At 37.2% G+C, this 10,733-nt stretch overlaps 1 protein-coding gene across 3 annotated transcripts; it reads left to right on the forward strand.

Annotated features, from left to right (window-relative positions):
- Nucleotides 1-2,572: 2,572 nt before the first annotated feature.
- CLPC1 (CLPC homolog 1) lies at nt 2,573-10,377 on the forward strand. 3 transcript variants are annotated; one of them, XM_068624241.1, is made up of 10 exons: nt 2,573-3,073; nt 4,475-5,056; nt 5,637-5,752; nt 5,866-5,988; nt 6,075-6,260; nt 7,041-7,256; nt 7,821-8,038; nt 8,354-8,429; nt 8,514-8,603; nt 8,887-10,377. In XM_068624241.1, exons 2-10 carry the CDS (start codon nt 4,492-4,494, stop codon nt 10,063-10,065), a joined length of 2,769 nt encoding a protein of 922 aa, XP_068480342.1. In that variant the 5' UTR covers nt 2,573-3,073; nt 4,475-4,491; the 3' UTR covers nt 10,066-10,377. The 3 variants fall into 3 exon arrangements, with proteins under 3 accessions (XP_068480342.1, XP_068480341.1, XP_068480340.1); XM_068624240.2 differs by having other exon boundaries at nt 2,672-4,061; XM_068624239.2 differs by having other exon boundaries at nt 2,672-3,399.
- Nucleotides 10,378-10,733: the final 356 nt, after the last annotated feature.

Consider the following 10,733-nt stretch of genomic DNA (forward strand, 5'->3'; position numbering starts at 1 on the left):
AATGAAGCCAGAAGATCTTCAAGTCCTTTTGGTTTTAGATCACTTATCCCATAAGCTTCCCACTCGTGGTTTGCTACGAATCTACGTCTCCCCCCGACCGAAAAAAAGACTTTATGGGTATGCAGTTGCTCTTATTTTGTTATTTTTGTAAGTGAATTTTAACTTTGCTAAATTTTCACTTAAATTGCAAGTTTGATGTCTTCTGTTCATCCGAAATGTAGAGTTTATTTTCAAAAGCTTATGAATAAACCTGGTGGTTCTACTTCTGAGCCGAAAACAAAAGACAATGTTGTAGTGCCTATCATTCGGGTTGATCCTATTCCTGAAATCACCCATGTTGAACCTTAAAAGAAGCCTAGGAAAAGAGATAGAAGTAGTAGGCGCTCCCATTCATCGCCTAAGCGTCATCGTCACAGTGTTGGCAATTCTTATCAACCTCATTTTGAAAATCTCTTTGGTGTGGTCGACTTGTAGAAATTTGTGCTTCAAACTTCTCAACAAGTGTATCAAAATAGTCAATAAATAGTGGAGGTAAAAGAGTAAACCAACTTAACGCTACTCCTTTCAAAGTTGTTGGAAATATCTGACATAGAATGACACCATTCCAAGTATAAAAGCTTATTTGTGTTGTGTAAATAACTATATGCTCATCAATATTCGTGCTTCCATCATGCTTATCCATGGTTGAATTTTTCCAGTTCTCAAGCAATGGAGTCTCTATAATTGTTTTGAAAAAGGAATGCCTTCCCACAGATGTTCCGAAAAATGTTCTTGATGTTTCTTGTCGCCTCTTTTGTGTTGCTTCAAAACTCGCCTCATTATATGTACTTTGATGAATACGCCTTATCGGTTCAACAATTTCTAATGAGGTTGTATTTAAAATTGTCTCTTCATTCAACTTTTGCTTCATATACACGTTTTCAGCTCTCAACATAGTCAACTCTTCTTCGTTGTTTCTCTTTAGAGTTTGAAACTCCTCTTGCAATCTCATGAACATAACCATTGACATAGCATTCAGGTTATCTTCCTGTCTTCCTGCTTGATCTCCCCTTCTACTTGCCATCCTTCAATTCTTCAATTAAATTACTTCGGGCCCCACGGTGGGTGCTAAAATGTATTTATAAGACCTTCGAAGTAAATAACTCTTATTATTTTCCTCCTCACGACTTTTCGGTCTCTCTCTATCAACTTGAGCTTCTGATTACTGGATTGGTTAACTTTGACTCTCTTTCGGTTATATGGGCTTTGACTCACTTTCAACTACTTTCGATTGTTAAATTTTGACTCACTTCCAGTTGGATAGGTGTACTGCAAGATGCTCAAATGATAGAGTGAAAATCAATTTACTTAATTTATCTCAAAAACACATTACTTACTATATTAAACACATCACCTATTTATAATACGACAAATTTTTCTTACTTCTCATTTCTCTAATAAGGATGATCTACTTTCTTTTATTAAGAGTGATGGTAGTCCTTTGGTTAAATTGATTAAGCTTGCGGTGATAACCTTTTCTATATGGATGATATGGCGTATGAGGAATTATGCTAGATTTCAGGATAAGATTGGGGTTTCTAAGGCTATTTCGATAATTAAAGATTTAACTTGTCTAGTGGGAAATTCGTCTAAAGCTTCAATGAAGAATGGTATGTTGGACTTCAACGTGATTAAGTTTTTCGGTATTAAGACTCGTAGTGGTAAAGTTCTTCGTCCTCTTCCTATTAGATGAGAATTTCCTTCACTAGGCTGGGTCAAAATTAATACTGATGGGGCTGCTAGGGGGTATCCTGGTCTTGCTACTTGTGGAGGTATTTTTCGTGGGAGTATGGGAGAATTTATTGGTGCTTTTTCAGCGTTTCTTGAAGTTCAAACTGCTTTGGTTGCTGAGTTTTATGGAGTTATACATGCTATGGAGGAAGCTCAAAAAATGGGACTTACTAATGTCTGACTTGAATGTGATTCTGCCTTGGTTTGTGTTGCGTTTACTGCTAGGACTAATGTTCCGTGGATGCTTCAGAATCGATGGAATACTTGTCTTAATTTTTGTGGGACAATCAGGTTTAGGGTAACTCATATTTTTCGTGAAGGGAATGCGTGTGCTGATAAGTTGGCTAATTTAGGATTTATTCATAGAGAATCTTTTCATTGGTATAATAGACTCCCAGCTAGTCTGTTCTTAGAATTCTTTATGAATAAGTATAATCTACCTATGTATCGTTTGTGTTAACAACATATGAGTTTTGGTCTAGTCCCCCCATATTTTTGTATTTTCTTTCTTTTTATTTTTTTAATAATATTTTTTTTCATGTGATGACAAATGATTGTTGTTACTTGAGGTGTCAGCTTAGCTGAGATGTAAAGTTGCATAGTGATGCCTAACACGAAAACTTTATAAAAAAAAAAATAAAAAAAAAATTAATACTTACTATTAAATTAATATTAAAATAATTAATTTTTTACTTTTCACACTTTATGTTACTAAATATAGTTTTGATATTATGGGCTTATTTGTTGGACTTTGTTACAATGTTAATTGTTTTATTAGTTTTTTTATATTATTCTAACTTTTATTTATCTTTTAATTTGCTAACGCCTGACCTAATCAGCACAAACGGCAGCAAAGATTTTTTCATGATTGTTAAATTCTAGCTTCGCTTTTCCCTTCTTCACCCATCTTTGCCGAAAACCATATAGGATTGCAAAGGAAATGAGAAACAAGAAGAAAAAGAGAAACCAATTAAGCACGTTACGCTCTGTGCATCTACCATTTGACCACGGAAACCAACTCCAAAACCAAAACAAGGTTAAGAAAAGTGGAATCGTCCACGTCTCTGCTACAGCGACGTAGATATTTGCCTTAACAACACCAATCTCTGGTGTTTTCGGTTTCATTCTTGCGTTGGCGTTTTATTAAGGCGGCGCGTGAAGCAGGGGCAAAGCAGTCAGTGGGAGTAAAAATGTGAATGGTGAGTGGTGATGTGGTGGGACCCGGAGGCAGCCGGGTACGTGTAACGTTTCCGGACACAACGTGGAAAGAATGGACGCGTGAGATTAGATGAAGGCACGGAAGGTGAGATGAAAAAAATGATCGGGTAGGAGAGGGTACACGAAGTGTTATGATAGATATTTAGCTTGAATTATAGATTATAGATAGATGGATAGATAGAGATAGGTTTAGCCAGAGCGCCTATTCCTCACCACAATTTTATTCCTTCCTCTCCTTCGCTCACTATATATTCAACAATCTCTCTCTTTTCTCTTTCCAGCTACTTTAGGTCTCTCTCTTCTCTCTCTCTCTCTTCTTTCTTTCTGTTGATATAATCCATCTTTTATCTTCGTTTTTCCCCCTTTCTCCTCCAGGTTAAAGATTGTTAGGTTATTTCTCCACTGCTTCCGGTGAGCTCCTTTTTCATCCATCCTTCCGTTCATTCATTCCTTCATCCACTTTTTGTGTGTTAGAAGTTGTTGCTTCCAAACCTGCTTCAATTAGGTTTTAGAATTATCATTCTTTTTGTTCCTATTCTTTAGAGCACCGCGTGTTTGTCCAATTGTTATTGTTTTTGCTCGTGCAACTGCAATTTTTTTGTGTTTGTCGATTCATTTATTGAGGTTTTTGTTTTTCTCAATTTTATACGCACATACTTAATGGTTCGCGTTTTTTGTTAATTGTTTTCCGCTATCTTATTACTATCTCTCGTGATGTAGTTGGCTGATTCCCTTTCTTTCTATTTCTTTTGTTTTCCCGTTTTGTTTGTGGATTTTTATAATTGCCTTTTCCGAGCTCAAACTGTGTTGCTATGATTTCTTTGTGGTTCTTTGCTGCTGGTGTTCATTTATTAGCACTGCATTCCACTTCCCACGCTTGTTACCTTTTACGAGTTGAGTTTCTTGAAACTAAAACATCTATTAAAGTGGGTGTCAGCCGTGGTTTCCCTTTTTGTTGGTTGGGTTTTACATAGTAGACTGACAAATTTAGGAAGCGGAATGTGCTGTTTATTTATTTGTTTAAGTCTCGCTACATGGCACTCAACTTATCTTCCACCCCCCAAATAGACCAGGTATTTTGTCTTTTATTATGGATCAGTTGAAGTAACTCTTGATTCCTTAGACTTATCAATCTTAATGCAGGCATTGTACAACGTTTACTTGAACTTAATTCCTACAACGTTGGATTCATTTTGAAATTAATGTGATTCTCGGTGTTTGTTTGTCAAACTATTTAGGAAATGTATAGTTCTTGTGAACTTCAAGATTTCTGGATTTTAGGATATTTATCCTTGTCATGTACGTCTTTGTTATTGATCATGTACTTTTCTGAAAATATCTTTGATGTTCATCACATTATGAAATTTTGTCCTAAATACTGATGTTCGTATTCCTTACGGCTGAAACTTGTCTGCGAGCTTATCTGATTACATTCTCTTACTCTGCCTTGTTTCTTGTTTTCTAAAATGTTTCATAAAACATGCAGCCGGCTATTGAGGAATCATGGCTAGGGTTTTGGCTCAGTCAGTTACTGTCCCTGGTCTAGTGGCTGAGCATAGACATGGTCAGCAAAAGGGATCAGGAAAATTAAAAAGACCGGCCAAAATGATGAGTGCTGTACGTACAAATGGATTAAGAATGTCAGGTTTCACAGGACTTCGTACTTTTAATCCTTTGGATACTATGTTGAGACCTGGAATAGATTTTCGTTCTAAAGTATCCATTGCAACTTCTGCACGCCGAGGAAGAGCTACCAGATGCGTACCCAAAGCCATGTTTGAGCGTTTCACTGAGAAAGCAATTAAAGTAATAATGCTAGCCCAGGAGGAAGCAAGACGTCTTGGTCATAATTTTGTTGGAACAGAGCAGATTCTATTGGGTCTTATTGGTGAAGGCACTGGTATTGCTGCCAAGGTTCTAAAGTCTATGGGGATCAACCTTAAAGATGCTCGTGTGGAAGTAGAGAAGATAATTGGAAGGGGCAGTGGATTTGTGGCTGTTGAGATTCCATTTACTCCTCGTGCAAAGCGTGTTTTGGAACTTTCACTGGAGGAAGCTCGTCAACTTGGTAATCATGTGTTTCACCTTCTTCCTTCATTTTTTGTATTACCTAATATTTATGCATGGTAAAAAATAAATTCTCCCTTCAAAAGACGGTTTTCTTCCTTTTCAGCCATCAGTCAGTCTATGCTTAGTTGTTTTCTCATTGATTTTTTTGTGTAATTACTCAAAATAATGTAGAAGAGGTTTGATTATATAGGGTCTGTCATGTATATATATCAAGAAGTCTTCTATGTTTTGACTACATGTAGAAAAGAGTAGAACATATCAACAAAGGATAAAGCTGAGGATTGAAAAAGTGACGACCCTATGATGCAAGCGTTTCTTCTATGATGTCATAAACTTTTGCTTAATACATTGTCTGTATATATGGTCAATTTTACCAAACCTGTTCATTCATAGTGTGTGTACGGCCACTAAATGGTACTCTTTCTTTAAAATGCATTTGGAGTTGAGTTTGAGGCTATCTCTTATCATTTATTATTTTGTTTAACGCTGCTCTGTATTTTTGGATAAAAAATTATACTTAGTTGTAACATTTTGTCTTAGCTTGCTGGAACTATGACCTTAATCCTTGATATTTTCAGGTCACAATTATATTGGATCAGAGCACCTGCTTCTGGGTCTTCTTCGAGAGGGTGAGGGTGTAGCAGCACGTGTTCTGGAAAACCTGGGTGCTGATCCTACTAACATTCGCACACAGGCTAGTATTATGTTTTCATTTACCTTTTCCCAACAACATCTGTTTACATGGGTACATGCTCATTTAATCTTAGACTTTATGCTTATCTTATAATTTTCACTGGATGGGTACAGGTTATTCGCATGGTGGGTGAGAGCGCCGACAGTGTTACTGCTACTGTTGGTTCAGGAAGTAGTGGCAATAAGATGCCAACTTTGGAGGAGTATGGTACCAATTTGACCAAGCTAGCGGAAGAGGTACTTAGAGGTCATGGTTTTCTTCATGAAGATGGTAGATCTTGCTTTATTGTGAATAAAAGCTTAATTTCTCATCTGCTTCCTAGGGAAAATTGGATCCTGTTGTTGGAAGGCAGCAGCAAATTGAACGTGTGACTCAAATTTTAGGCCGTCGAACTAAAAATAATCCTTGTCTGATTGGAGAACCTGGTGTTGGGAAGACTGCAATTGCTGAAGGTCTTGCTCAGCGGATTGCAAATGGTGATGTACCTGAAACCATAGAGGGAAAAAAGGTTAGTAAAAATTTATGTACATCTGCTGTTATTGAGGTTAGTGTTAAGTTACCTGTTAAGTTTAGGGGCTTCATAATCAATTTTTGGCTATTCTATGAACTATTTAAACTGCGAAGGTAATTCTAAAAGTCTATTTTATATACATTTACATATATATATATATATTATATTATATTTATGAATCTTTATTACATGTGACAAAAAAAGGAGTTTTATGGCACCAGGATGGTCAAATCAGTGTATCTAGGGCACACCGTCTCATTTTCAGTGATGATTTCTGATAGTAATTTCATTATCTCATACTAGTATTTCAGGTTAGGATAGGGAACATAAAATTATCAGTTGGCTGTTCGGGTTGTTATGATTGGACAAGTCCTAAATCTTGAACAAATATGAACATGTTTTTTGCTAATAATATTTGGCATACGATAGCCTGATTTGGACATGTTATTTGTTGACTATTAATATAATGGCAAACAAGTAGGTAATCACTTGTCTATAAGTCATTGTTATTTATCTTTTCAAATCACTGCCATAAAACCTGGAGTGGGTTATCAAGATTAGTGCTGTTTGAAGGGAATACATATGGATTAAGTTTTTATCTTTTGATAACTTTCCATTCTAATATTTAAAAAAAAAAACTATTCTAAAAGCTGACTCTGTTTGGTGAAGGTACATAAATTATTGCATGTCTAACCCACCCCATCTTCATACTAGACATCAAGCATCTTTTTGTGATATCCCACATACTAATAATGTTCTTTGTTCTGAATGAATTAGGTTATAACCCTTGACATGGGTTTGCTTGTTGCTGGAACTAAATATCGTGGTGAGTTTGAGGAGAGGTTGAAGAAACTGATGGAAGAAATCAAGCAAAGTGATGAGATAATCCTTTTCATCGACGAGGTACACACTTTGATTGGAGCAGGAGCAGCAGAAGGGGCAATTGATGCTGCTAATATACTAAAGCCAGCTCTTGCAAGGGGTGAACTACAGGTAGTACTTTCCCCTGCTGAAATGTTCAAATGAATTTAGTGCTTGCTGACTCTGACGTTGAACTTGATTTAATATGTAAAGAGGGAGAAAACAATTGAGTTTTTGTTGTTTGGATTTTAGTAGGATCACTCAAACGTTTGATGATAAATGGAGAAAAGACTTTCTCTGGTCATAAAGTTGTCCTTGGAACTCCACACTATACAAAATTATATGATCTTCTGGTCATTCCATACTTATAAACAATTAAAACCACTGAGATATTTAGCATGTCTGCCATGGGCAACTATCTACTCTCAATTCTATTAGTCAGTAATTGTTGCTAGCTTGTAGTCAGAATTATATGATATGCTGAAGATTATTAATCCAAAATTTCAAGCTTGGAATTTCCTACAGTTTCAATTTGGGTTGATAACATTCTGTTGTAGGCATATTTTGAAGGTTCCTAGGCCTATGCCAAACTCCTCAACATATTAAACATCTTCTAAAATGTGGACTATTGGATAGTTTAATTAGTCCCAACACGACTGGCATTGTGCTAAATAGTTTGTTTTAATATTTCTGCAGTGTATTGGAGCCACAACATTAGATGAATATAGGAAGCACATTGAAAAAGATCCTGCTTTAGAGAGACGGTTCCAGCCAGTTAAAGTACCAGAGCCAACTGTTGATGAAACCATACAAATACTGAAAGGACTTAGAGAACGATATGAAATTCACCACAAGCTCCGCTATACTGATGAGGCTCTTGTAGCTGCTGCACAGCTGTCATACCAGTATATCAGGTTTGTCATAATTCATCTATCTACTCCTTCTGTGTTCCTTAAATTTCATTTATGTTATAGACATTTTAATTGATTTTTCAACGTTGTATGTTTAAATTGGAAATTTTCCATGAATTAAGCTGATGCATATTTGTTGTGGAATTTTGCAGCAGCAGAAGCTTCCTCTTTGTATTGTTTTATATCAGTTATAGTTATGTTTAAATGTAGCCATGTGATTGATATCTATGTTAATCTATCATGCCATCCTTTTTATTACTACCCTGGATATTTTAACCTGCTATTTCCCCTCATGTATGATAATGTTGTCCCCTGCAGTGATCGGTTTTTACCTGACAAAGCTATAGATTTGATTGATGAAGCTGGTTCACGAGTTAGGCTTCAACATGCACAGGTATATATTATTTATTTACCCTCCACTATCAGTTCTAGCTTCTATTATTGAGCTAATATGGGCTGTAACTCTATGTACTTCCAGTTACCTGAGGAAGCAAGAGAACTTGACAAGGAGGTCAGGCAGATTATCAAGGAGAAAGAGGAAGCTGTTCGCAACCAAGACTTTGAAAAGGTAATGTCTCTCTGAAGATTTAACATGGAAAGTTTTATTGGACATTTTCTGGAAAATTTTCATCTACCTTGACTAAGGAAAGTAATGTTTTTGCTTAAGCAAACTCTAAGAATCATTAGCATTTTTATCAATTATAGTAAGCTTGTTGAGTTTAAAGAATGTTGCAGTATAAGCCCCCCTCCGTCACAAAAAAGAAAAGAACAGTGTAATGGTGGGTTCTTTTTGTCAGATAAACTATATTTTGCCTATAATTTATGGGTTGATTATGTGAATTTCTGAACAGGCTGGAGAGCTACGAGATAGAGAAATGGATCTTAAGGCACAGATCTCAACACTTGTAGAGAAAGGAAAGGAGATGAGCAAGGCAGAGAGTGAGGCAGGGGATGAAGGTCCTACTGTTACTGAAGCTGACATACAGCACATTGTATCATCCTGGACTGGTATTCCTGTTGAGAAGGTCTCAACAGATGAATCTGATCGCCTTCTGAAGATGGAAGAGACTTTACATAAGCGAGTCATTGGTCAGGATGAAGCGGTTAAAGCCATTAGTCGGGCTATCCGTCGAGCTCGGGTTGGATTGAAGAACCCTAACCGTCCAATTGCCAGCTTCATCTTTTCTGGTCCAACTGGTGTGGGGAAGTCTGAATTGGCCAAAGCATTGGCTGCATATTACTTTGGCTCTGAAGAAGCTATGATTCGACTTGACATGAGTGAGTTTATGGAAAGACACACAGTTTCCAAACTTATTGGTTCACCTCCTGGATATGTAGGTTACACCGAAGGTGGACAGTTGACTGAGGCAGTTCGGCGTCGTCCTTACACTGTTGTACTATTTGATGAGATCGAGAAAGCCCATCCGGATGTGTTCAACATGATGCTTCAGATCCTGGAAGATGGAAGACTAACAGACAGTAAGGGAAGAACTGTGGATTTCAAGAACACACTTCTTATAATGACATCAAATGTTGGAAGCAGTGTGATTGAGAAAGGAGGCCGCCGTATTGGATTTGATCTGGATTATGATGAGAAGGATAGCAGTTATAACAGAATCAAGAGCTTGGTGACTGAGGAGCTAAAGCAATACTTTAGGCCAGAATTTTTGAATAGACTGGATGAGATGATTGTGTTCAGGCAACTAACAAAACTGGAGGTGAAGGAGATTGCTGACATTATGCTCAATGAGGTGTTTAATAGACTGAAGGTGAAAGATATTGAACTTCAAGTGACTGAAAGATTTAGGGACAGAGTGGTGGAGGAAGGTTATAATCCTAGTTACGGAGCCAGGCCTTTAAGAAGAGCTATAATGCGACTTTTGGAAGACAGCATGGCTGAGAAGATGCTTGCTAGAGATATCAAAGAGGGCGACTCTGTTATAGTGGATGTTGATTCTGACGGTAACGTGATTGTGCTCAATGGTAACAGTGGAGCCCCCGAGACCTTACCAGAGGCACTTCCTGTGTAATGCGGTCAATTTGCTATTACTATGTGTTATTTAATTTGTCTAAACCATAGTCATAGTATGTTTTTTACCCGTCAATGTTCCTAAAGCTTTTGATTGATACTGGTAGGCCTCATCTAAGAAAAAACAAATTCAGAAAAGGGGTAGTGGGGGTTACCAGGGGTTTGGGGAAACTTAAAAGGATCTGCGGGGAAGGTGAAAATCAAATCAGTGCCACGATGTATGGCCTATTCATTGCTTGAGAATGCAATGCGTGTAATGATAAAATTCTTGCATGATAATGACAGATTCAGGGTAAGTAGATCAATTTGAATACGGAACTGTCCTCAAATCATCTATGCAAGCAAGTTTAAATTTTCATGTGGATGGTAGTGAAGCAACGTGATTCAAGTGTTGTATCGGCATGTTTTACGGTGTCCCTGCGGTCAGATTTATGGTGGTTAAATGTCTAACCTCTTTCATCCACGTTTTGAAACCGACTACAATATCACAAGCGGACTAAAGGTGCAGCTCGGAAATCAAATTCATGGCTCTCCAATGAGCAATTTTATGAAAATTGTACTGGTTCAGACGTTAGGTTAAATGACTCTGTAACTAGCAATTTTGTTAAGGGTTTTTGCATCCCATGATTTTAAGCCTGCACTCCCATAAGACGGTGAAATCACAACTCT

Source organism: Phaseolus vulgaris, chromosome 9 (assembly GCF_051622355.1).
Source record: "Phaseolus vulgaris cultivar YP4 chromosome 9, ASM5162235v1, whole genome shotgun sequence".
NCBI lineage: Eukaryota > Viridiplantae > Streptophyta > Magnoliopsida > Fabales > Fabaceae > Phaseolus > Phaseolus vulgaris.